We start from the raw sequence: 27,923 nt of genomic DNA, 5'->3' as shown, positions 1-27,923 counted from the left end.
CACATCACCAGACAGACAGACAGACAGAAAGACCAGACTGAGCCTCCTGGCAGGATGGCCTGACGTGAACCTTGACTTACCTGAAGTTCACAGGTTAAAACCAAACTCTAGTCTATCTAGCTATCTGTCCTTATTTCACCCCCATTTTAACCGCTTGGTACAGACCGTAGGCGGATCTATCCATCATAATGCCGGGTGGGCCCTCACACTTTTAATGCAACCAATGAGTGGATGTTGAAATGGCTTGTAATGGCTAATCAACAGCTCCCCCTTGTGGTAAAACATGAGCACCTCTCTTACAGATCAATAACTACGTTTAGCTCAGAGAGGAGCGACAAAAGTGATTAAATAAGAGGTTGTTGATGGTGACGTGAAAACAAACAGCAAAGACACAGAAAATACTGTTCATTTATATATGATAATTACAGGAAATAGGAATATTAACATGACAATGTACAGGTTCAACTTTAAAATACCTATGTACACGTGCATATAAAGTGCTCAAAAGCAAAGTCAGGCATCTGTTACAATTGGTGGCGTGTTGTTTAACAGTGTGCCGGAATTAATAGTTTCATGTGGTGCAAAAACCAACATCCAGCTACTCCAAAACATCCCCCTCACACCCTAACTCAACCACCATGTTCAGTCACATGATACAGGCTTTTCAGGAGACATTTGTCCTCAGATTGCATATTTAATAAACTTGTAAAGGTGGAATGGCATTGCAGCTTTTCTTGTTGGTGCACAACACACAGAGCCGTCAGTTTATGATTATGACGGGGTTATGAGAGGAGTCCCAGGAGAGGTGGGGTGTAGTTTATATGGCAAAGCGACAGTGTAATATATTAAAATCCATCTCCATTGTTCTGTTTTTGATTTATATGTTATTTGATAAAAGCTGATGCATTATGGTGTCCCTCCCTCGGCTATCATAGGAATTCTACTCTGCCTTTAACCGGAAACATAAATCTAACCTTGCAGAATTGCAGGGAGAAACATCAAAGGACATCAGGATATCAGTGCTTTAGTTAGTCTGTTCTGTGTGACCTCTGCATCACATGGAATCGTCCTACTGCTGCCAAGGGAACTTTATGTTGATAAACCAACACGTCCACTGAACCGGCCAACCCCTTTGTCGCCAACATGCTGTTCTTCCAAATTTAACGGAAAATATTTTTGGTTTTTGACAGATATAAATCTACATCAGATTGTAATTTGAATATTGGCAAATAATAAAAGTAGGAGGTTTGTATTGGATACAATATTTCACAAAGTGTGTGTGTGTGTGTGTGTGTGTGTGTGTGTGTGTGTGTGTGTGTGTGTGTGTGTGTGTGTGTGTGTGTGTGTGTGTGTGTGTGGTTCTGTCTGCGCGGGCACGTGGAGGAGAGGGGGTATCACAGAGAGGAGGTGGTTTCCTTTTTCGCCGATGGAATCTAATCTGGACATGATGACATCACTTCCCTTGCTCCAAGGAAGTGACCTACGGTCCAGGCTCGGAAGCATGAGGGTGGTAGGCGAGAGGGATTGGCCGTTTACAGAGACGGACGAGAGTCATAGACATCAGCAGACCAATTGATGCACAGCCTCCATGCATGAGCAGCATGAGAATACAGATAGAGGAGATGGGGGTGGTGGTTAAGCTAGGCTAGCAGATACATGGTCCACAACATATCAGACGAGGAGCCATTGTTTACACTTGTTCTGCCTGTCAAAGTACCTTGACTTTTCTTTCAGAATTAAGAATAGTGTTCTGCACTTTCACAACTTAGAGACGAACAAGGCAAGGCAAAGGTAGTGCTTTACACTGCTTTCTGCACGCACACAGTCTTGCATTTACATTCACACATACATACACACCATACATACGAACATACATATATACATACATACATACACACCCAAAGCAGAGATATTCAGTACTGCTGTACTCTAAGGCCAACAGCAAAACTAAATAAAGCCAATAAAAATGTTTTACTTCCCCTAATGATCTAATAATCTCCTCTTTTGTCTCAATAGCCAGTGACAAGTTACAAGCAGTGATTTAGTGATGGATCAGATGTGCAGGTAAGATGAGGTCGGCCCCTCTCCCTGACTTTGGTGTGATGTCATGAGCAAGCGCTCCGATAACAGGATGTTTTATCTTCCTTTGCAGTGGCGGTCTGAGGCGACAGGGGGCGCCAGAGTTCCAGACACAGTCAGTTGGTAAGCAGCATCTCTTTAGGGTGTTTCTTGGAAAGAAAAGGGCAAGTCTGATATGTTGTGTATCTCGGTGCATGGGTATTTGGGCTTAGAAAAAATTATCAAATGTATTAGGTCAAAAGATGTGTTACTTAAAATGCTAATCTTTGCAATACATAATTATGTTCTTGTCTTTGGTTTAATAATATTGTTGTTAATACGTACCGATGTGCTACGTACATTGCTGAATGCAGTCCCCTTAACAGTAACACACTAATAACTCTGTAGCCACAGTTGATGTTTTAATGGTGTTAATGTTAATGGTAACACTGATGCAATGAGCGACAGATAGGGGACACGGTCATACCTAACCTGCCAATGAGCTGCAGTATCAACTCATTCATAAAAAGAAACACAGTCAACAGTGAAAGAGCCGATGACGTAACAGCGGATAAACAATCAGATGTTGAGCAGTAAAGGTGCTTTGTTCTCTGACCAATGGCCGAATGACATTTGGTGGCTCTCATTCTTGGAACCGTATTTGTTTTTTGCTTTTGTGGGCCCACTATGTTCATTGAAACATGAATGAATGGCTGAATGTTATTCTCCATTCAGCCAGTAGTACTAGACAGAGTAAGTACAAGTACTACAGCTGTGAAATCATCATCCCAATATAAACATGCATAGCTAGGTAAATGGCTTTGAGTGAAAACTATAAGGACTTTTCCAGCGGTCTTTTCCCACAATGCAGTAGAGAAATGTAGATATTACATTATAGGGGGTTGTGATAAGGTATTGTCTGAGATGTTTGAGCTAAGGACTTAGATAAGAGATAGTTAGAGTTAAGGTTTTAGACTAGCTATGGCCCGCCAGAAGTTTAGTTATTATGTTCAAGATTTGGGGATGGGTAGTCGATTTCTGATACTTTTTGTTTAATAGGACAGCTTGATCCGAGGTTAAGGTTTGGAGCTGTTGGGGACATTATTGGTAAATGCTAAATGAAACATGGCAAATAAGCACTGGAAAAGTCTGTACAGTCTGTACACCCATTTGGTTAGGCTATATTGAACCCTTGGCTGGACTGAAAGTTTAAAGTTACCCCCTTGCAGTATAATCATGTGAAACGTAGCCCACTGCATTTCCCTTAAATAAAGTGAGGTCACCAGCCATGTTTGGTAAGTGACATCACTTTGAGCCAATCAGCGATTGAAATGGTGGGCGTTTCAGCAGATGTGAGCCAATCAGTCCATCGGGCCCATGAATCTTAGGATTGATTTAAATCGTAGTTTGGATGAGGACTGACTTTGTACCACCGTACAGAGACTTGAGATACATGTTATTAAAGAGCAGAAAAGCATTCGGTCTTTGGCTCAAGAGTAGACTGCAAACATTGGGCTTCGAACTTAGAACCGATGGCTGGAAGTCCCCCCCCTCCCCCTTCCCCCTTAAACCAGTCAAAATCAAATCAACCAATAAAGTCTTATCCTGGATGTACTTCAGGTTCCTTCTGCCTTGACCCCCCACAAGTCCCCCCGTTTGTCCTCGTTCTTAGCAGTGACATCACAACAACTCTCATGGCATCTCCACAAACGACAAACAAAGATGACCTCATCCAGAAGTAAAGACTTTGGATGACTATTTGGTTAACTGTCATGTGTTCGCATGATTATGTGTTCTGCATTCAAAAGAGAGTGAGTATTATACTAGAGATGGAAATGGAGTAACATGTCAAGTGTTGTGAAGTGAGTTTAAAACAACAACTGTTGGAACCTTTTGAGTGTAGATCACTTCATGCATATGTGAAGTTCAGCCCGGAAGGCAGAACCAAGAGCTCGTACTATAAAAACACTCTTTAAAAAGTCTCTACGACCATCCTGTAGACTAATCAACAGTCTCAGAACGGAAAGAAGGCGGGGCCACATGTGCTCCTCTTGTCAAATCCCTGAGCAAAGTCACTGAACATTCAAACCCCATTGGTCAAGGCTTAGGCACAGGAAACAGGAAAAAGGAAACCATTGTGTCTTCCTCTCTGTGATCCCCATTCTCTCCATCTGCCCGGCGACAGAACAAGGAGGTTGATGGGAGTTGTAGTGTCCGCATTGAGTCAGTGTTAGTGTGCAGTCAAAGGTAAAGGGGGAAAAAGGTCTGTAAGAGTTTAGTGTGCGTGTGTGTGTGTGTGTGGGTGTGTGTGTGTGTGTGTGGGGGGGGGGGGGGCATCAGTGCCGGGGCTGATGGGGGCTGTAGTACCGTGGGTAGAGCGGGCTGTAGCTGGAGGAGTGGTTGTAGGAGGAAGGGGAGGACCTGTTTGCACTAGACGAAGCGTAGGAGGCGCTTCCGTACGCCGAGGAGTAACCGTAGGAGGAGGCTGGGGAGTGGAAGGACGAGTAAGGGGAGGAGAAGGACGGCGTGTAGCGGGCCGAGGGCCGCGACAGCGTGGACAGGGGCCGAGCCCGCGGCGTGGAGCTCCACGCGGAGCGCCGGCCAGACGGGAGCAGGGAGCGGTACTGGGAGGCGGCGCCGGAGCTGGGCTGGGGGGACCTAGACAGGGTGGAGGCGGAGCCGGCGGGGGAGGGCGAGAGCTGGGGGCCGTCGGAGGCGTGCTCCCTGGAGAGGAGGCCGCGGGACGGGTTGGTGGGGGAGATGCTGACGCTGAAACTGTGGGAGTCGACCACCACCGTCCGCAAGCCCAGGGTCCACTGGGAGGGGGGCACCCGCAGCGGCGTGGCGTGCGGCGTCCAGGCCGACGAAAAGGCGGGCGTCTCCAGGGGCGGCGGGCTCCCGAGGGGCCGGGGCCCCGGCCGCAGGGGCGAGGGCGGCATGGACGGGGCAGGAGGGGAGGTAGGGGAGGCGAGGCCCGAGGCCAGAGCGGTGGCGGCCGAACCCACGAACGAGGGGCTACGTGTCAGAACGTGGGCCTTATCAAAACCCGCCGAAGTGGGGCTGACTAGGGTGGAGGGGGGGTGGCTACAGGGGCCCGAGGTCGTCGTGGGGCCCCGGGTCAGGCCCGAGGACGGGGGACTTACTTTGGGAGTGGCGGTGCGGGCGCGGCCGGGCTTGGCCCCGGCGCGGGGGCCCCGGTGGGTCTGCTCCTGGTCGAAGGCCAGGTCCTCCAGCCGCTGGGTCAGGGCCAGCTTCTGCTGGATGGCCATCCTCAGGAGGGAGTTGAGCGTCTTCTTCTCGTCCTCGGCCGCCGACAGCTGCCTCTGCATCTCGTCCAGCTGGGTCATGTACTCGTCACACCTGGAGGTCCGGGTCACAGAGGGAGCAGACGGGAGGAGGGTCAGGTGAAGGCTATTGGTTTACCAACCAACCAACCGTCTAAACGCCCCTCCACCAGACATTAGTTCTCTCTGGGGGGGAGGGGGGGGGGAGTTCTGATGAAGAATAACTTATTTTTGGGACACATATGGGACACATTTTAGAGCATGATCATACAGGCAGAAAAGTTACCAAGAATACATTCAGTGAGACAATGGGTGAACCAAGATTCTTATAGGGGAACTTTCACATCGTGGGTATTTAATGCAAAGGTAACAAAGGTGAGTGGGAGTGACCATGGTGGAGAGCTTAGGATTGGTTATCGCTGAGGTCAGCCATGGTTGGGAGAGGCTCGGTGAATTTGCAATACACTTTGGGGGAAGTGGGCATGACCGCATTCTGCAAGCAAGGCTGCAAGACAGTTAGGTTCCAGTTTTCTGCATTTGGTTCCATGTTAGATTCATAGGTGTGGTTCATTCTCAACAACCTTACGTGGCTTCAGTTCTATCCGTTAGGTCGATAAATCCTAATTGGGGGTGTGCATACCCTAGTTGGTATGTGAGCAGATTCCTGGGGGAACGACCTCCATGTGATTCATGCATGTTGATTGTTGCTTATCAATTGAGTAAAGAATGGATTATACGCCTCTTCCATTTTAAGCACCAAGGCCACTTCCATATTAATATGGATGTGAATGAATAAATTATATTAGTATAATATCCATTCAAGTGGTGAGGAGGTGACGATTGAAGAGAGCCTGGACCGTACTGAAGAGATGAGCTGTGGGGGTGATGAGACAAGAAAGGGGAATCACTTCTGTGGACCGTGTCCTTCTAAACAACCTTGCTCTGTCAGACTTCTCTCTGGTACGTGGTTTTATTGGTTAGGACACTGGTTCTATCTGGCATGTGGTGGTCCTAGGACACTGGTTCTATTTAGTGTGTGGTGGTTCTGGCAAGGACACTGGTTCTATCTGGTAGGTGGTGGTCCTAGGACACTGATTCTATCTGGAGGTGGTGGTCCGACTGGCTAGGAAAGGGTGGTTCTCTCTGGTAAGGGGTTGTACAGGCTAGGACACTGGTTCTATTTGGTTTATGGTTGCTAGGACATTGGTTCTACCTGGTTTGTGGTTGTCCTGGCTAGGACACTGGTTCTATCTGGTTCTTTCTGGTGTCTGGTGGTCCTGGCTAGGACAGGGTGGTTCTATCTGGTATGTGGCGGTCCCTGCTAGGACAGAGTGGTCCTCTGTGGAGGTGGTGGCTCTCTGACCTGCTAGCGAACATGGATCTGAGGGAGGAGAAGGTTGCGGCGTCCTCCTTCAGTGCCTTGAGCTCGTTCCTCAGCTTGGTCATGGTGTTGGTCACCATGGACTTCTCCGCCTCGTACTTCCCCTTCAGGTTGGCCAGCGCCACCTCCGCCGTCTGGAGGAGGTGCAGACGCAGACACGAGACGAGAGGAACGGAGCAACACACGTGAGACGTCTGATGCACTTCCCTTTGGGTTGCATAGCGGACACTCTTTAGCCGAAGGGATGTCAGATACAGGTCATTAAGGAGCATCCTCTCCTCCTCCTCCTCCTCCTCCCCCTCCCCCTCCACCTTACCTGTTTGTTGGCCTTCAGGACCAGCCTGAGCGTGGCGATCTGCTCTCTCTTGGTGCTCAGCAGGGACTTGACCTTCAGGATCTCCTCCAGGCAGCTCTCCTTGTCCTTGTCCAGCAGCGGGGCCAGCTCCCGGGCCGCCGCCCGCTGCCGGGACAGCAGCAGGGAGCGGTCCACCGCCCGCTGGAGGTGCTTCACCTGGGGGGGGGGGGGGGGGGAGAGAGAGATCCAGAATCAGGAGGTGGCTAAATAAGGAACTCTGTGACTTCAAAGGGCTTCCACCTTACAGGTGTATGAATGGATCGATCCAGCAGCGGACCGTACCAACTGGTAGGCCAAGAATGGTTTGTAATAAGCCAATGGATATCCCACCTTCATTGGGGGCCGCTTTAAACCGGTTCAGTTTGTTAAGATGTTTCAAACCTTTAAATGGTCCAGTGTTTATTGGGTTTAAACCTCTAAAACTGTCAAGTTTTTTAGGGTGTTTCAAACCTTTAAACCGTTCCAGTGTTTTAAAGGTGTTTTAAACCTTTAAACCATTCCAGTGTTTTAAAGGCCCAAGTGTTGTAAGTGTTTTAAACCTCTTAAACTGTCCAGTGTTTTGGAGGGCCCCTAAGTGTCTTAGGGGCCCCTGTGTCCCCGAGGCCTCGTACCTGGTCCCTGATGATGGCGTTCAGGTTGTAGATGTTCAGCGGCTCCCTGCGGAGCTCGCCGGCGGGCTCCAGGGCGGGGGACGAGGAGGATGACGACGATGAAGAGGCACTGATGCTGGGCGAGCGGGTGGGCGGGGTGTGGGGCCCGGGGCTCCGCTGGGAGGGGGAGGGGCCCTGGGGGGCGTCCTTCTGCGGCCCCTCCCCCCTGGACGGCGGCTCTTTGGACGGGGACTGTGAGGGGCTCCGCGACTCCCCGGGGCTGGCGGTCGCCGCGGCGACGGCGGCCAGGCGCCGGGCCAGGCGGGGGGTGAGCAGCACGCGGCTCTCGTCCGCCGACAGGGCCTTGAGGCCCGCGGCCAGACCCCTCAGGCCCCGGCCCTGCCTGGGGGGGGGGGGGGGTAAACAATACGATTTGTTACTGTCTAAATAGGAACACAGGAAACAGACGCTGGTGGACGAGTGAGGGATGGAGCCCCCAGGATGCAGACATATAGTTAGAGAAGGTAGAGGACAGTATTGGCTGACATGTGCAGAGTGGTCTCATCTGGGTACAAAGACACACTGGCCCTGTCTCCAGAGGACACAGAGGATAGTAGAGAGCAGAGCAGAGTATAGTCAGATGGAGTAGAGTCGAGTCAGGTAGAGGAGAGTAGAGTAGAGGAGAGTAGAGTCAGGTAAAGTAGAGGAGAGTAGAGTCAGGTACAGTAGAGTAGAGTAGAGTCAGGTAGAGGAGAGTAGAGTCAGGTAGAGGAGAGTAGAGTAGAGTCAGGTAGAGTAGAGTAAGGTAGAGTAGTGTAGAGTAGTCAGGTAGAGTAGTGTAGAGTAGTCAGGTAGAGTAGAGTAGAGTAGTCAGGTAGAGTAGAGTAGTCAGGTAGAGTAGAGTAGAGTCAGGTAGAGCAGAGGAGAGTAGAGTAGAGGAGAGTAGAGCCAGGTAGAGTAGAGTAGAGGAGAGGAGAGTAGAGGAGAGTCGGTTAGAGGAGAGTAGAGTAGGGTAGAGTAGAGTAGGGTCAGGTAGAGTAGAGTCAGGCAGAGGAGAGTAGAGTAGAGTAGAGAAGAGTAGAGTCAGGTAGAGGGGCCGAGAGACTTCATGAACCCAGCTTGCGGTGGCGGCCCACCTGTAGTAGTCCAGCATCACGCGGTTGGGGGTCTCGTTGTTGCACAGGCAGACGTGGTGGTACAGCTGGGCCAGCTCCTCGCTCAGCGTCACCAGCTCGTCCTGAGCTGCGTTCAGCGCCCCCTGGCCCTCCGTCACCTGACCCTGGGCCGCGCGCAGGTCTGCCTCCAGACCCTTCACCTGGGGGGGGTGGGGGGGGTGGGGGGGAGGAGAGGAGGGGAGGAGATGAGCAAGGGGAGGGGAGGAGGGGAGAGGAGAGATGGGGAGGAGAGGAGAGGAGATGAGGGGAGGGGAGAGGAGGAGAGGAGAGAGCAGTTGTAATAAAGTAGAGTTGGGGCAGAATAGGGCAAATAGAGTGGCAGGAGGATGTGGTGGTGTAGAGTAGAGGGGGGGGGGTGAGGGTGAGGATGGGAGAAAAAGGCGAGAGCAGAATAGTTGAATTGGGAGGAGAGGAAGGGGGGGGGACAGCAGTAGAGTACAGTGCACAGAGGGACAGGTGTTTACATGCATGGACCCCAGTTCAAGCAGAGATCACCCCTTCAGAGCTACAGATGTCTGGTGTGTTGATGGATCACCTTGTCTCGCCCCTCCCGACAGCTCATCTCCAGACGAGCCACCTGCACCTCCATCTCTTTGACCGACGGCCCCTCCCTCGCCTTCTCCTCCCCCGCCCCCGCCGCCGCCGCTGCCGCAGCCGACCGCTCCCTAATCATCTGGAGCTCCGCCTTCAGCTCCACCACCTCCGTCACCGCCACCCGGTACTTACACTGCAGGATCTCCAGCCCCGGCGTCTGGTACGCAAACACGTGACACCTGCTGCCCCTCCTCTCCCCCTCTCTGTTGCCCTCTTCGTCTTCATCGTCTAGTCCCTCCTTCTCCTCCTCCTCCATCTCCTGCTCCGACTGGGCCTCCCCGTGGAGCTGGGAGTCCGAGTCGGAGGAGGCCCCTCGGGCGAGCTGGGCCCCACGGCGCAGGCGCCGCAGCACGGTGACCTTCTGGCTGAGGCGGAGGGCCCTGTCGTGCTGCTCGTCCAGGGCACCCTGCGTGTGCTGCAGCTGGGTCTGGGACTCCTGCAGGCGGCTGATCAGAGACAGGTTGTCCCGTTCCACCTGCAGGGGGCGCCAGAGGAAGGGATGGGAGAGGCAGAATGACTCCACACATCTTGATTCCCAAATGTGGCGTGGCAGTGAATTACAGAAACCCTGGAAGGTAAACCACAGCTTCGGACCTCAGAATGAATGTTTTTAGTGTCTGAGACTTAAAACATGAAAAACGTAGAGACCTAGTTTTAGCCCAATACACATTTATTTAAAACATCAACAAATATAGACAAATCGCGATTTAAAATTAATGTCACCAATTTTCTGGCATCAGACAACCACAAACCCAGTGTGTGTGTGTGTGTGTCTGTGTTTGTGTGTGTGTGTGTGTGTGTGTGTGTGTGTGTGTGTGTGCGTGCGTGCATGTGTTTGTTGTGTGGATATAGCTGTGTGTAACCAGAGAAGCAGCCATTTGTAGAGATAGTTGTTGTACATCTATCTTGGGAGGCGGAGGGTGCTGTGACGGACCCAGGCTGAGAGCCCCGTCTCCTGAACCTTTATTTATCCTCTTCTTTCATCCATTTCATTCCTTTTATTGTCCTGGGCAGGGAACTGGTTCCGTCTGGTGTTGTAGTTTATGTTTACGCCCTGCTGTGTTTCTAGCAGATTCCATCTGTCAGTGTTTCCCTGGCTCTTATTCTATCATGTAAACCACTCTGTAACTTTGGTTGTGAAAAGCACTGCATTGAAACATTGGGTTTATAATTGTTTTTACAAGAAGCGCATGACTAATGATTTATCCGTTCTACTGAGTGGAAGTTAACTCTTAAGAAGTGGCGAGGAGGAGGCGGTATCGTTTAAAATGGCTGAACGGAGACAACAGTATCCCCCTCAACGTGAGCCAAGCTGCGAGCGGTCGATAGGCTACTGTGTCAGCCGGGTTATAAATAAGCTCTTCCTGCATTTTAACCAATCAGATAAGAGAGAAAAGGCAGAGAAAAGATGGGATTACATCTGGATGGGACTGCAGCATCGAGGTGTATCACACTCACTCACTCACTCTCTCCCTCACTCACTCACTCGCTCGCTCACTCTCTCACTCACTCGCTCACTCAGTCACTCACTCACTCAGTCACTCACTTGCTCCCTCCCTTACTCAATCACTCACTCACTCACTCACTCACTCACTCACTCACTCACTCACTCACTCACTCACTCACTCACTCACTCACTCACTCACTCACTCACTCACTCACTCACTCACACACACACACACACACACACACTGCTTTCTGATGTGTTGTAGTTGTGGGGATGTTTTTTTCATTATGTGGTGAATTTGAGGATATCAGCAGAGGTAGGGATGGAGAATATTTGATGGTATCATTTTTTAACAGCATGACAGAGCTCGCTGAATGGATGGAGGCTCACCTGTATCAGCTGCTGCCTGAGCTTCTGCATCTCCGGCAGGTTGATCTCAGAGAAGAGGTCAGGCCCCACCCCCTCCATCTTACGCCCCGCCCCCCGACACTCCCCATTGGCCCGGATTCCAGACCCGACATTTGGCCCCACCCCTATTGCCCCCTGGAGATGTCCATTACACCTGCCATGGAAGAAAGGAAAGAGCATTAAGGGCAAGTTAGTTTATATATCACCCTTCAAACACAAAGGTCACTACATTTAAACACATTTAAAAAATAATCTGATAGGGAATCAATAAAATACAATGATTCAAAAGAGAATTGTAAAACCTAAAAAGTATAAAAATATAAAGCTGCATTTATATTTACATGTAGGGCATTTAGAAAACGCTTTTATCCAAAGTAACTGACAAAAAGGACATTTGTCAGAAGAAAGAGAAACAAAATATATATGTAAGGATGTTCATAGTGTTCATAATGTTCAAGTGCCAAGCACTAACAATCCCTAGGTTCACCCATTCCCCGTTCCAACAAAGATAGCTAGGATAAGATGCTACACAGTGCTAAGTACTATTGTTAAGCGCAGGGATGTACAATAAGTGCGTACGAGGGTTGTGGTGGGTGTTTGGGGGTAAGGGAGGAACTACCAGTGCAGACCTGCACATCTCCATTCCATTCCAAACCTCATCAGCGCGCTTCTGATTGGCTCAGAGGAACCCACCTGGAGGCGGAGTCTTCGGAGGTGGGCGAGAGCAGGGCGGTGGGCGTGGCGGTGCCGCTGGGCGGCGCGGAGGTGAAGGTCAGGTGGGCGCTGCCCGTGTAGGCCACGTCGCACATGCTGAGGTGGTGCACCAGCTCCTTGCGGAGGTGCACCTTCTGCTCGCGCTCGTTCTTCAGCGAGTCCAGCGCCTCCTCCAGCTGCGCCTGGGAGATGTCCTTCAGCCGCAGGGCCTCCTCCAGCTGGCTGTTCAGCAGCTCCGTCTCCTCCACCAGCACCTTGATCTCGTGCTTCAGCCCCTCGTACTCCACCTTGGGGGGGGGGAGGGAAGGGAGGAGATGCGAGAAGGAGAGGAAGGGAGGATGGAGGGGAAGGGAGGAGGGGAGGGAGGAGCAAGGATAGGGAGGAGCAGGGGAGAGAGAGGGAAGGGAGGGAGGGGTGAGACAGTAGATGGTTGAAGAGTGAGAGGGGGGAAGGTAAGTGAGAGGGATAGGTGGAGGGGTATGAGAGGGAAGGATGGAGAGAGAAAAGGGGGTAAGACAGCAGAGAGAGAGATGGAGAGAGAACAATGAGATAAGAGAGAAGTGAATACAAAGGTAGGGGGAAAGGGAAATCACAGCAGATGAGCAACACAAATCAACCTCTAAATACATTCCCTTTCTTCCTATGGTGACTGAGTAGTGAGGAGCCTCGCCACTCCCTGCCTGCTAATGACCGTCCTCTGCGTTCAGTAAATGATACCAAAACATCATCACTCAACATCATTTCTGTAGGAGTTATTTTAGTCTGCATGGGCAGAATACAGTCAGTATTCAGGGTATTTGAAGGTGTGTGTGTGTGTGTGTGTGTGTGTGTGTGTGTGTGTGTGTGTGTGTGTGTGTGTGTGTGTGTGTGTGTGTGTGTGTGTGTGTGTGTGTGTGTGTGTGTGTGTGTGTGTGTGATAAATTGTTTATTCGTCTACCTGTGTGGTGGTCTTAACTAAAATAAGACCTGTTTACTTATTCATGATGTGCGACCATCTGACCTTCCATCACACAGTCCCCCCCAACGTCCCTAAATAACTACTTATTATTTATAGTAGCATTATAGTGATTACTACTGTGTGTGTCCTTCCTGTCTCTTTTCATGTCTCTGTCTTGCAGAGGATGAACACACACCTTAAAATAGTATTAGCAGACGTTGTTATCCAAAGCCGGAGACTTGTAGTGAATTCATGTCTCAAGCTGGGCAGAGATCAGAACTGGAAGCCGGATCCCTCGGTTTGTGGGTCGTACTTGTACACTCACAACAGAACAAGAACTAGAATCTAGAAGCCATGCTAGAAGCTTCCGTATTCTCAAACCTGTGTGTATTTTACTGTTCCACTCTAATGCCGAATCTTAGACAAACATAACCACACGCACACTGTGTTCGGCCTTCATCAGAATGCTCTCTTTGTGCTTTCGGTTTCATGGTTGAGCCCTATAGGCAGAAGCGAGGCAAGGAGTTGGACGTCGGATGGCCAACTCGTGAACCATGTATCGTTAAACGTGACTGTGAACGTTACCGTGGGCATCACGGATAGTGTAGAACTGTTAACAAACAAAGTTCTTTAAAAGTCATGAGCGCGTCAGTCGTTAGATGTAGTGTCTTTGATTTGATTGGGTGGGCAGAGCTCCGCCCCCAGCTCTGCGTGTGCCCCTGAGAGATGGGGGGTCGGAGGTCAGCACCTGGTTCTGCTTGAGTGTGGACGTGAGCTTCTGCAGGGAGATGTTCTCCTCCTCCAGCTCCGTGTAGTCCTGCAGGAGACGCGCCTCCCGGAACTTATACTCCCTGATCTCCTCCCGCATCCGACTCCTCTGCAGCTCCAGCATCTCGTTACTCTGAGGAGGAGGAGAGGAGGAGGAGGGAGGAGGTGGAGGAGAGGGAGAGGAGGAGGGAGGGGGAGGGAGGAGGGAGAGGAGCAGGAGGGGAGGAGGAGGAGGGGGAGCAGGTAGGAGGCGGAGGAGGAGGAGGGAGGAGGGAGGGGAGGAGGGAGAGGAGGGAGAGGAGGAGGAGGAGGAGGAGGAGGAGGGAGGGGGAGGGAGGAGGAGAGGGAGGGGGAGGGAGAGGAGGAGGAGGGAGGGGAAGGGAGGAGGGAGAGGAGGAGGAGGGGGAGAGGGAGGGGAGGAGGAGGAGGGGAGGAGTAGGAGGGAGGAGGAGGAGGGGGAGAAGAGGAGGAGGGAGAGGTGGAGAGAGGAGGAGGAGGAGGAGAGAAGGTTGGAGATGATGGAGCAGGATGGGTGAGGGGAGTCAGAGCCAACGGGAGGAAAGAATAGGGGAGGGGGAGAGGGGAGGAGAGATGAGGTGGATGAGGGTGGGAAAGGAGCGGTGTAGAGAGGAGGGGGGAGGAGGAGGAGGAGGAGGGAGGAGGGAGAGGAGGAGGGAGAGGAGGAGGAGAAAAGGGAGGAGGATAGATGAGAGGATATTGGATGATGAGAGGATATTTGATAAGTGGGGAGCGACAAGGAGAGAGTAGAGAAAAAAGAAAAGGAGAAACGGAGTAGGTAAGGATATCAAGTAGGAGGTGACGAAGAGAGGGAGGGGAGACGATAAAACATGTGATGAGCGGACATCAGGGGCTGAAGTGTTAAGATGAACACGGGTCGGGACGTTGATATCCATTTGAAATCTGATTTACTAGCACCGGAATGTGCTAGTAAGTAAGTCAATCAATCAAACTTTATTCGTCTAGCGCTTTTCATGTAACACAAAGTGCTTAATACAATCCCCCCCCCCCCCCCACCCGGAGAGATTCACACATGAAAAGACAATCCCCCTTTCCCCCTCCCATCATGCATACCCAAAGTGAAACCCTGTGGCAAATAAGAAATTCCTAAATTCAAATCAAATAAATAATTAAATAAAATGAATAAATAGGTTGTTTCATTAAAAGCCCGACTAGGTAGGTTTTCCCTTAAAATATCAACACCCTCTACGGCACCTGTTAAGTTATACTTAACAGGTGCCGTAGAGCGCCCCCTAGGGCGTGGGGGTAACAATGCATGCTGTTGGCCATCCATTGCATACACAACAATAAGGTCATTACATTACGATAGTGTCACGCTCCTCCTCCCCATGGTCCCCCCCCCCCCCCCCCCCCCCCCTACCTCTCTTGTCTCCTGCAGAAGCCCCCCAGTGCTGGCTGTCGGCCTGGGCGCCGCTGGCGCTGGAGCGGCAGTGCTTCAGCTCGGCCTGCAGCTCCAGCAGGCGGCCCATGTAGTAGGCCTCCTTGGTGGCCGACTCCTGCAGCAGCGTGGCCTCGTTGCTCTCCCCGTCCTCCGCCACCTTGCGCTGGTGGAGTAGGCCTGGCCGAACGCCTGCGCATGCAGCGGGGAGAGAGAGGGGAGCTGGTCACAGTAAAGGGGTCTTCTCGAGGTCAGAGGTCGTGGTCGTTGTGTAGGGGGATGTGGTGGGATACGGTAAGGGTCATCCCGTGAATTATGAGAAACCACAGCAGCAGTAGGTCGAGTTTAGTAACATGTCACAACAGAGGTGGATTAGGAAAAATATATTAATATAAAAGTTGTTCAACTCTGCTTACGTCTTAATTTATATCATCATTATGTTTTGCAGAATTGTGACCCCACCCCTCTTTACTACTACTAATACTATCACTTCTACTAGTGCCAGTAATATCACTTTGGCAAGTCATACTAGCCCTGCTGCTACTACCACTATCACGACTAGTAGAACTACAAATACAAATATTTATAAAGAATGGACTACTACTATCACGACGAGTAGTACTACAAATACAAATATCAATAAAGAATGTAGTACTACTATCACTCCTACTACTTACACTATGACAACAAGGGTGCACTTTGACAAAGTCGTTGCGGGCAAAACACAGCAGTGATATATTTTTATCAGAGGGAACCCAAATGTGTCCCTGCTCAGAGGGTTGGGGGGGGGGGGGGGGGGAGTTGGCTGCACCCCTTAACCCAGCAGGTCCAGCTGCTCTGTAAGTACTGGAGCACAGGACGCTGGGGACAAGGGACCTCGGGTCTCTCTCTCTCTCTCTCTCTCTCTCTCTCTCTCTCTCTCTCTCTCTCTCTCTCTCGTTCATATAAATAATAATAAATTAGATTTTAATATAGCGCTTTTGTAGGGCTCAAAGTCGCTTCTCGTTCTCTCTCTCTCTCCCTCTCGATCTCTCTCTTTCGCTCTCTCTCTCTCCTCCCTCTCGATCTCTCTCTTTCGCTCTCTCTCTCTCTCTCTCTCTCTCTCGCTCTCTCTCGTAGTTTTTATAATGTGTTAGAGAGGGTGGGACTTCGGACCAAGTTTCAGAGGAAGTGAAGGGGTCTAGGAGCGAGAGAGAAGGCGGGACTTCTGATACTTCTGTTTTGGATATTGTCAAATTCTCCAAAACATGCATATGTATTCCTCTGTCTCTGTTGTTCTTCCTGCTCCAGAGACAGAGTTACCTAGTGTACTCCAAAGAAAGAAGGGAAATGGCATCGCACTAGACCAGGATAAACGCTAAAAATGACGACCCTATTGCCAGGCTTCTTGTAGGCATCCTTGAGCAAGATACCTCACCCATCCCTGAAAAGGTCTCTTTCTGTCACTCTAATCCAAGCTAAAGGGCATTAATGCTTATCCTATAAAAAAAATGCAGAAATATTTTTGAATTCCACTTGAAAGCCATTAGGAGGCCAAGGAATGAGTGTTTCCTGTGGTTCATCCTCTGCAAGACAGAGACATGAAAAGAGACAGGAAGGACACACACACAAACATTACACACCACATACAGACACACACACATAGTGGCACACACACACACCACACACACACACACACACACACACACACACACACACACACACACACACACAGTGGCACACACACACACACACACACACACACACACACACACACACACACACACACACACACACACACACACACACACACCACACACACACACACAAACTCGCATCAACAAATCAACCAGCACCCAGAGGGTGTTAAAAAACCACATTCAGCACCAAGGAGAGGGAGATCTGAGCCATCTGGGAGCCAGACGCAGGCACTGGCCTGTCTGAGACGAGCTGGGACAGAATGATCTCTCTGGGATTGGATTTGTTCTGTCTGCCCCGAAGAACGAGCTCTGAGCCATGTCCCACTCGCCCCCTGTCCTCTGACCTCTTCAGACACACTTAGCACCTGTTTCCAGGACAACATGTGTACAACACAACTCACACAGCCGGCTGAACATGCACAAGCAGGGTTTATCCTAACACCAACCCTCCCATGGTAGTGATGTAATCCTTCCTCTCTCTCGCTCTCTGTCTCTCACTCTCTCTCGCCCTCTCTTTTCCATTGTGTTTTTCTCCTTTTTGTTTGACTTTCCCCCTGGTTTTCAGGCAAGCACACTGCCGGCATACTAATGGGGCCTTCCTGGAGAGTTCCCAGGAGAGCTGCCCATCGATCACTTCCTGGGGGAGAGATTCCATCACGTCCTGGTTGAGGCGTGACGTCGGAACAAGTTCCGCCATTGTAACAAAAGATACATAAATAAACATTCAAAAGGCTGGTGGAAGGGGGCCTACACATACACACGCACACACAAATACACACAAATAGAGGCGCACACACACTCACAAACACACACACAAATAGAGGCACACACACAAATAGAGGCACACACACACACACAAATACACACACAAACACACACAGGCTATTAGCTAAAGGTTAGTGTGTGTATCCTTCTCTCTCCTACTGGGAGAGCCGTCACTAACTGACTGGCTTCTCTCGCTCAGTCCGTATCCTAGAGGACGAAGAAACAGACCATGTAACCACTATTACTACAATGACTACTACTACTACCGCCACTACTACTCGTGCTACTACCACTACTACTACCATCACCACTACTACCAATACCACATCAACATTATTCTAAGCCTCACTTATAAGTCGCTTTGGGGAAAAAGGGTCTGTTGAATGTATAACGTACGTGATAATATCAATCATCCCATTAAAACCCGAGGCTCATCGACCAGGCAGGCAGATGGTGAGCTGGTCGGTGATGTAACGCGGGGCGTCTGTCATAATGCAGAGCAGAGGTTCAGTCACATGACCCATGCTGTAACTGGACCCAGGGAGGCTGAGGAGACTCCTCTGGGAGGGTAAGGGGCGGCGCTGTTCATCACAACACCGTGATGTAGCTCATTGTTCCTCAGGCGGAGCTATGGTCAGTAAGCTAACAACTAGCGATCGCCGTTTTATTTTCCGAAAGACTACCCCATGTTGTTACCATTAGCTTCATGTTTTACTCTGCAGTTAAACCAACCGACCGTGGCCTCTTTGGTAAGATGATGATGGTTTAGTGGATAGCTCCGGCTCCATGCTGGAACGGGGGGGACGTACCTCATTACCCCCAGAGCCCCACCCTGACCATTCCCCCAGCACCCTCCGGGGAGATGCCAAAATGATATCTTGATGGTCCGAATAAAGACAGGTCTCTCTCTCTCTCTCTCTCTCTCTCTCTCTCTCTCTCTCTCACGCCAGCCGATAGTCTGGTGCCTTTGCTTGTCCTCCTCCATTTCTTGATGGATATTCTCTCTCCCACCCTCTGTCTCACTCTCCCATTCTCTCCCTCTCTCTCGCTCTGTGTGTGTGTCTCTCTCTCTCTCCCTCTCCCTCTCTTTCGACCCCTAGAGTCTCCTTAAGTGTTATATTTGCTGCTATTGCATTCTCTTAAACCAGGGATTATGGATGGGAGGGAGATGGAGAGGAAGGTAAACATGTACAGTACATACACTCTCTATAGAGAGGGGAGACAGATGGAGAGATGGGGAGAGGGGGTCGATGGAGTGAAGGAAGGAGGTGAGAGGGATTGAGAGGGAGGGACAAGAAGTACAAAGGCAGAGAGTAGAGAGAGAAAATAGAGTATATAGAGAGAGAGAAGTGGATGAGGGAGGTGAGAAAGGGACAAACAGAACAAAGGGGGAAATGAAGGAAGGATAAAGGAGAGAGAGAGAAAGAAAAAGAAAGACGGAGAGAGAGAGGGAACGAGAGAGAGAGAGACAGAGACAGAGAGAGATGGATAGCAGGAGCAGATAGGCATGCAGGGGGAGGGCTATAATCACATTTAAAAGATCTTCCTACAGTTCGCTCTGCACCCAACCTTTGTTAAATTTCATTTAATGTCCTCACTCATTCAATCTCTCCATCCCTTCTCTCCCTCGCTACACATTAGTGGTTTCCCTCCCTCCAGGACATCTGGTGAAAAGGTGCGGACACCAGCAACAACAACAGAAATCCTCATTTAGATTGAGTCGTTTATTGTATTGATTGTAAATAATCTTGAGAGGCATCTGACAATGACCCTCATTTAGAAATATACACAGGCAGGGTGATGATTAGGGTGTACCAGCCGAAGGGTTGTTGTTTCGATCCTCAACGTCCGCAGCCTTACCTGTTGGTAGCCCCCTTAAGAAGCCCTGACCCTCTTACCTTAATCTTAAAGACACTCATCTGTATTCACTGTCACGTTCACTTTGGAGACAAACATCTAAGAAGTCAATAGTTAAAGGTGCTGTAGGCAAGATTAGAGAGTCAGAGATAGAGGGCCGAAAAGAGAGAGGACTTTGAAACTGGACAACCAGAAATGTTCCCTACCTCTCTGTTCCTTCCCTCCCTCCCTCTCGCCACCATTAAGGTATGTTTTATTTCAAACACTTGTGACCGCTATCAATGGACAGATGACCTGATTGGCCTAAAATCTAGTCTGGCTCAGACAGCAGGAGAAGTCCACTCAGAACAGATATCCTCACAGCACGTTTCAGTCAACTATAGCTGAAGGATGGCAGCGCCATTTCTGACTAATTGCACACAATTAACAGATTTTATACTTATATAGCACCTTTTAATATCTCTAAATGATTGCATGGCCTGGTGTGTGTAATTCACTAGCTTAGGTTAGCAAAGAGGGAAGACGGTAAATCATATGATTGACTAGGGGTTAATTGCTGCACTCATCAGGACAATTATTGGACGGATGTAGAGAGGAATGTTGGTTATGGAGGGAAAGGATTTATGTTGCAGGGAACAAACATGACCTCATATTTGATCAATAATTCACAATTCCTTTTCAACCTGTGTGTGTGTGTGTGTGTGTGTATGTGTGTGTGTGTGTGTGTGTGTGTGTGTGTGTGTGTGCGTGTGTGCGTGTGTGCGTGTGTGTGCGTGTGTGTGTGTGTTGTGTGCGTGTCTGCGTGCATCTGCTTGTGTCTTAACACATATGTGAGTGCGTCTGTGCTGTTATGTAAATGCCCCCGACGTGGATGTGCTTACAGCAGCATACACACGTCCCATTCTGCGTCCAACCCGGCGCTGAGTGCTTGTGTACATGAACTCTGGACTGGCTCCTGATTTAAGGCCGACAGGCCGACGTGCACAACACACCGTCCAGCGGCCGGGGAGATTCCAATCAGCTTCAGGAGGGACCTGCTGGGCATCTAGAACCAGGCAGAGCCCTCAATGTGCCACCAGGTCTCTGGGGTCTTATCTAGCATACTCTATAATGTATGATGTCTATCATTATCTAGTATTTATCTATCAAACTCCACTATACTCTATTCTATACTGTCTGATGTCTATCATTATCTAGTATTTATCTAGCAAACTTGACTAAACTCTGCTCTATACTGTCTGATGTCTATCATTTTAAACACAGGCCTAACTCTGGGTCCACTCCTCTCATGTCTCAGGGTAGTAGGGTCGGTCTCTACCCGTGCCCTGATACATAAACCAATAATTAGTGTTATAAGTAGGACCTGTGTTCATCCTATGATGACGCCTCTGTGAAAAAGGTTTATTATGTCATCATACATCTCGGAAGACCGTCCCACTGACTCATCTCTACAGGGTCACTTTAAATGACTCTATGCAAGGGCGTAGCAACACCACAGCCGAAGGTAATACAGGGCCCTCTGAAGATCCATGCATCACTTCAGCCTTCAGGAGGCGGAGGAGTCGAGGGCTTCTGGTGTCTGGTGGAATCACACAGCTTGTCTCTCTCTCTCTCTCTCAGAGATGACAGGTGGAATCACAGCTTCTCTCTCTCTCTCTCTCTCTCTCTCTCTCTCTCTCTCTCTCTCTCTCTCTCTCTCAGAGATGACAGGTGGCATCACAGCTTCTCTCTCTCTCTCTCTCTCTCTCTCTCTCTCTCTGTCTCTGTCTCTCTCTCTCTCTCTCTCTCTCTCTCTCTCTGCTCTCTCTCTCTCTCTCTCTCTCTCTCTCTCTCTCTCTCTCTCTCTCTCGCTCTCTCTCTCTCTCTCTCTCTCTCTCTCTCTCTCTCTCTCTCTCTCTCTCTCTCTCTCTCAGAGATGACAGGGGGAATCACAGCTTGTCTCTCTCTGTCAGGATGAACGGTGGAAGCGATCCGAACATTTCATACAAAAGGAAAGTCCACCGTCACATCCGGGGAGCCGGACCGCCGCTCGCCTTCTGCACGCTACACACCGCTCAGAGAGATGGTGGGAGGGTGTCCGATGGCAACGGCCTGCTCCGATGGAGGCGTTCCATTGGCTGTCGGGGTCTGTGTGTCATCACAGTGAGGGGATCCAACATTCCAGGGGGACGGTCCCCTTGCTGTGTTTCTACTTTTAGACTACGTCTGCAACGCACACACTGCATTTTTAATTGCGGTTTGTCAAACCAGCTGGTCCTATCCAACGAGGTGCCCCCTCTCCCCCTCTCCCCCTCTCCCCCTCTCCCCCTCTCCCGTTCCCTTCCCCCTCCTCTCTCCCACGGCTGCTCCCTGGGTTAGACACTCTGGGCAACCCATAAAATACAAGGGCTGGACATATAGGTTAGTGTTATACTGCTACGGGCGGAGGCCCAAGCTGGGAAGCAGCACTCGTCTCTGCGCAGTATTCACATTCTGATTTACAAGCCAGAAAATCTGCATTTCTGTCCCAAATGTAAAGAAGATTTTGTGTTGAAGACATCAATTATTGCAAATAAAGGCCACCCTTGTCCCCAGCATATGCCATCATCATCATCATCATCATCATCATCATCATCATCATCATCATCATCATCATCATCATCATCATCACCTTCATAGTCTTCATCTTCCTCATCATCCTCTTCATTGTCGCCTGTCACTCAAACAAGAATCAAAGGGGCTTATCCATCCGATGAACTCTATAGCAGAGTAGAGGTAATGAGCTTTAAGCCATATCTAGCTCTTTCCTGTACAGTGTGACCATCTTTTGCTATCAACCGCCATCTAATGGCGCGTTTCCACTGCAGGGTGCGGAACAGATCGGATCGCAAAGGTGCGGATCGGGTCGCGTTTCCACCGCCAAAAGTGGGCGTGACCCGGACTTTGCCGTACCCGTTCCGTCCTCGTTCTCGGGACTCCTCCGTTGGGGTACCGGAAACGAGACGAGACGCCTGAAAGGGTCCCGGGAAATTCTAGCTACACACCCCCTCCGTTGATTGGTCGACAGAATCATCACTTCCGGGTGACGCGGGGATAAAAACAAACAAACAGTAGCCTCGAGGTATTATTCTTTACAATTAACATGTCTCGTAAAACGCTTGCTTGGGCGAACAAGGAGGTGGAGACGTTCGTCTGCATTCTTGGGGAGGAAGAAGTTGTTTACGATGTTTACGTAGCTGCCGCGGCGATCGACATCCGGCCTACCACAAAGGGTACTGTCGGCAGTGGAAACGCGACCTCGGAACTGAGCTGGGCTATACCGCCCCCTCCCTACCGCACCTTTGCGATCCGATCCGTTCCGCACCCTGCAGTGGAAACACGCAGGGCTGTCGTAAAGGGGTGAAAGGTGATGACGATTCTAGGGGCCCACAGCCCAGGGGGGGCCCACAAAAAACAAAAAAAATAAATAAAAATTAACTACCAGCCCATAGTACTAGCCCCCCCCCCCGTCAACAATTGCTCCTTCCACACCCCCCCCCCCCGTCAACAATTCAGCGCAGGGGGGCCCATCAGTACCTCTTGTATAGGGGCCCAGGACTTGGTGCAACGGCCCTGGAAACACGGCATATTAAACCTGTCGCTCAACGTCTCCCACTTAGCTAATGACCGCAAAGAGTGTGTTTTCCATCCATGCGCCGTGTCCTCGTTAAATGCTCACTTTTTATCATCTTCAGATTGTTCTATTCATAGATGTCTTTCCCTTCAGGTCAAGGTCGACACATTCGATGTACGATAAATACAGTGTGGAGCTGTTGTGCTGGCTGTGATATGCAAAGAGACCTCCAGTGGATTCTGATCCATGTCATCAAGGAGCAGGACGGAAGCGGGCTCAGGGATCTGACCCCAGAACCTACTGGATCCGCAGCACCAGACTATCCTCCCCTTACTGGTAACGTCTGTACCGATGACAGACCGGAGAACCACTCCAACACCGCCTCCACCCACACGAGGTGTCCCTGAGCATGACACCTCACCCTGAGTGCTCCTGACGAACTGGCTGCCACCTTGCGTGGTTGACTCCGCCCTCTGTGTGTGAATGGATGAACCGCTGTGAGTCGCTTTGGATAAAAGCGTCTGCTAAATGCCCTGAATATTGCAACCAGCTCCTGCTCGCGGTCGCCATGACGGCACACAAGAACACGTTACACTGTGGGCCCCCCCCCCGCCCCCCCCCTTCAAAAGTAATGTGGTTGTTTAAAATGGGATGGGGCTAGAAGGGGTGGACCCCCACAGAGCCTCGCTACAGATTCAATCGATGCTATCGAGTCAGCTGCGACGGAATCTCACTGAAATACAACCGCACATAATATGGTGGTGTGTCTGTTTGTGTGTGTCTGTGTGTCTGGGTGTCTGTGTGAGACTGTGCAGAAGGGAGGAGGGCAGATATGAATTATAGATAGATAGAGGAGGGTGTGGGTGGGGGGGCTAATGTGGGGAAGCAGTGATAGTCATTTTATTGACGATAAGGCGCGACATGTCATTGGAAAGTCGGGAATTGTTTTCAACAGAGAGGAGGAACACACACACACACACACACACACACACACACACACACACACACACACACACACACACACACACACACACTGCAATGCAAACTGACCTTCAGTAAATAAAATGCATGGTCAGCCTTGTCTGTTTTCCGGGCAAACCGGTAAAAACGCGCTGCCACAGGTGAAGAGGGCCGAGCTGTCCTTTGGCTCTGACAGATTGATTACATGGCACAGAAGTGCAGTTCATTAGCAAGGGTCGATGGCCGGGGGCAGAACCAATCAAATCCCTCTTCCGGATCGACATGAGACACTGTCATTATGGCCGAGGCGCTCGCCGTTTGTGAGCAACACCCACCCCGTTTCCTGCACTCCAATAATGGAACCTGGAACCAGATGCTGTACATCTTGACCCTTTTATCTTAACATCATGAAGGCATGGATCCCTTAGCATGGGTGAACCCAGTGGGGAGTCGAACCCTCAACCCTGGCAGAGTTAATGCCTTTGCTCAAATACAGTTGTGTAATAAACCACGAACCCTAATGAACCTAAGGTAGAGAGGATACTGTGATACTGGTTTGATTGTGCTTAATGTATTTCTGACCTTTCTCTTCACCATCTGGGTCCCCCCACAGACTGACCCGCCCTGCCCTGGGATCCTCAAAATCTGTGTTCTGTTTGACCCCTGTCTCCTGCTGTAGCTAAACTCCACACACACTGGTAGTATGTGGACAAAAAGCGGTCTGACGAAGTGTGGTTCGGATACTGAAGGAATGTGGACGAGGGGTTTATAGCATGTTGTACTAAGAAGCAAACACAGAACAATGTAGCAATGTGCCTCAACAGCAAACAAGGAGGAGCCCGGGTTTCAAACTAGCACTTTTCCAGTTGCCGTGTGGAATAATCATTAAGTAACTTAGGATAAGTTGTTTGATTGATCGATCTTCAGGTATCTATCGTTAGCTGTCGGAGCTGTATTACCTCACCATTGGCCTATCGTTGACGCTTGATTGCTAAATATGGATTTGACAGCTGATCTGTTCATGTTCCTTCCAATGGCAACGGTTGTTGTTTTGTTGTTTTGCTGAAATCCAAAGGCCTTCTCCGCAGTCCCGTTTCATGACCGATTACACCCTCCAATAACCGTAACTCCTCACGCTCATTTGTTGATTCACTCCTCCAGGTTCACCAAAAGAGCATCCACTCTAAGAGCTCAGGTCATTCCCTGATGCTTTCGTCAAACTACTCCATGCTCGTCGAGTTGGACAGGTTGAAGTTCTCTTCCGTAGCACCTGCTCTTCCTCCCAGTTGCTCAGGACCCCAGTCTCAAACCTGACCTCCACTCTTGGTAGTTGAGCACCACCAACACCATCAGCACCATCCACACCAACAACACCATCAAGCATCAACAGCACCCACACAACAGCGTATCCGGCTATGTCCCCAACTATCTGGACTCAGCCAGGAGGAGGGGCCGAGAAACTTTCTGCAGGTTATTCCCACAAGATCTCCATATCGAGTTCCTTACAAAGAACTCCATAAAGTTTGATGCTCCACAATGATACTTGTGCCTTTAAGTACCCATCTCTAACCATCGCCTGGCATGTGTTCATCCAACACAACAACCAGCACATTATATCTCCACTTGTCCCCACCACAGAGTGACAAAGTAAAGCAAGAACATTGTGTGTCTTTGAAGTCACAAAATTCCATTGGTGAAATGATTCAACCTCCTAACCCTCATGACAGTATACTTGCTGTTTGTTCGTGTTCACAGTGACTAACCACAACGTTAGACCGAGTGTTTCCGAGGTGTGAGAACACCGGATGGCACGCGGAGGTGATTTGCTGCATAGCATCATGTTACTATCAGCCCCTCCCTGCAGCCTCCAAGTCCGGACATAAAGATCTGCCCCGGGATCCTAGCGCTTCTGTTTTGGTACCTAACCAACCTCCCGCACACGCACACGCACACACATGCAGACGCACACGCACACGCACACACACACACACACACACACACACACACACACACACACACACACACACACACACACACACACACACACACACCTGCCAAACAGAAGCGCTTAAGTCTGAACTCCCTCCGACTTTGCAGCCTGCCTTTGTCCGCGTGTCCACCTCTCCATCATCCCTCGACTCTCTCTCACCCTCAGCCAATCACAACCCACCTCAGAAGGTAGCCTTATCACTGTATATAATCACACTCCTGCCGCTAATAATGACGGATGAACGGCGATCAGTAGGGAACCACCAGACCGTGCACAAACGGGCACGCCGCCGGGGTCTCACCTCCTGCAGTTGCTCCAGCTCCTGGCGGAGAGCCTCCTGTTCGGCCTCCAGCTCCGCGTACTGCTGCTTCAGGGTTTGGTTCTCCTCCAGAACCACCAGACCGCACTCGGCGGCGCGGATCTTCTCCCGGTTCGCCTCCGCCAGCTCCCGCGTCAGCCGCTCCACCTCGGCCCGGTACTGGTCCACCTGCTCCCCGGAGCCCCCGCCGGCCGCCATCGCCCCTCTCTCCCTGGGCACCCCGCCGTGTCTCCCCTCTCCTCCCCCCGTGTCTCTCCCTGCGTCGGATGAGCAGAGAGCCCCGGAGGTGGACAGTGAACCCACCACTCCCCCCTGACAGTAAAACCCTACAATGGTGGAAAAAACAAAACAACAACTATGTGTGTGTCCTCCAGATCCTGTAATATCCTCAAAGTGTCGCCTTCATCGACATTGTATCTCCCGTGTTCTCCATCCGATGGTTCAAACAGCCTACGCAGCATCTCAGCCCCGGTCTCGGTCTCATCGTCTGGGGTTTTAATTTGGATCTCGGTGTGATTTCTGCTTATTCACCGGCGCCAGGACGCCATCTCTTCTTATAGCCGCGGAGCAGAGTGCCCATCGCTCCCATCCTCTGGTGACGTCGACCCGCTGCTGGCTGAGGACGGTGGCCGTCTCTCCCTCATCACCCTCCCTTCTGTGCGTCTCACCTGCCGTCCGCCCGAGATCACTGCGGGGGGCGCCCCCCGCAGAGAGGATTTAACACTGCATGGAACTTAAAGGGAGAATATGTACGATTTTTGGCATTCAGATATACAAAAAAAACAACAGACTTAAGTTGTATCGTTTATTTTCTTCTGTACTTACATTATCCTAAATGTTTTCAACCATTGCTCATCTCAGGGAAATCCATACTTTTAAAACAGGAAACTTCCCGGGCCATTTGGTCGAGTCTTACCGCGTAATAGAGTGGCGAAGTCACGCCCCTTCCGGTAGGGCTCATGGGACCTATGAGATCGAAAAATATGAATGGGTGTCAATGGAGAGAAAATAATTATTTTCTGGTCCCGGTCTTTATATGCCCTGGATTACACATATGTTGTTTGTGGATTTAATGGATAATTTTTCATGCAAAGAGTTCGACCGTTTATTGTGCAATTGTTCAGATAAAGGCTGTAGAGAAAACACAACGAGAAAGACTACACGGCTCGTATGTGACGTCACGCTCCCTGCGACTGGCGTGGAGAAGACCGACAATCTTCCCATCGGCATAACTGAAACTCTGCACGTGCCCCGACTTATAATGGTTTTCACCTCTTTCGATGCTTTTATCCTCCCCTTGGAAAAAGCGGTGAAGTGGGGCAGAGAGATCGCCATCTCTGTGCCGAGTTCCAAGGGCGGGTGTGGTGACGTATATCATATGCGTTGAGAGCAGCGAAGAGCTGTAGTTCACAAAGCGGCCTCACATAAAACCTAAAATTATCAAACTTCTTCACGAACATTTTTAGTTTTCTTTGCATGAAAAATTATCATTTAAATCCACAAACAACATATGTGTAATCCAGGGCATATAAAGACTGGGACCAGAAAATAATTATTTTCTCTCCATTGACACCCATTCATATTTTTCGATCTCATAGGTCCCATGAGCCCTACCGGAAGGGGCGTGACTTCG

The 27,923-nt window shown here is 50.3% G+C and overlaps 1 protein-coding gene across 1 annotated transcript; it reads right to left on the bottom strand.

The window, feature by feature from the left end:
• Window positions 1-390: 390 nt before the first annotated feature.
• Window positions 391-27,027, bottom strand: LOC132447476 (protein bicaudal D homolog 1-like). The gene is given in 13 exon segments (XM_060038262.1): window positions 391-5,418; window positions 6,706-6,857; window positions 7,040-7,234; window positions 7,690-8,071; window positions 8,805-8,983; window positions 9,379-9,912; window positions 11,275-11,446; window positions 11,986-12,293; window positions 13,692-13,844; window positions 15,111-15,138; window positions 15,140-15,299; window positions 15,302-15,320; window positions 26,273-27,027. Coding segments are annotated over 13 exon segments (3,522 nt in total). The 5' UTR covers window positions 26,489-27,027; the 3' UTR covers window positions 391-4,394.
• Between the last annotated feature and the right edge of the window lie 896 nt (window positions 27,028-27,923).

Source organism: Gadus macrocephalus, chromosome 19, assembly GCF_031168955.1.
Source record: "Gadus macrocephalus chromosome 19, ASM3116895v1".
In the NCBI taxonomy this organism is placed as follows: domain Eukaryota; kingdom Metazoa; phylum Chordata; class Actinopteri; order Gadiformes; family Gadidae; genus Gadus; species Gadus macrocephalus.
This window is presented reverse-complemented; position numbering and strand designations above follow the sequence as displayed.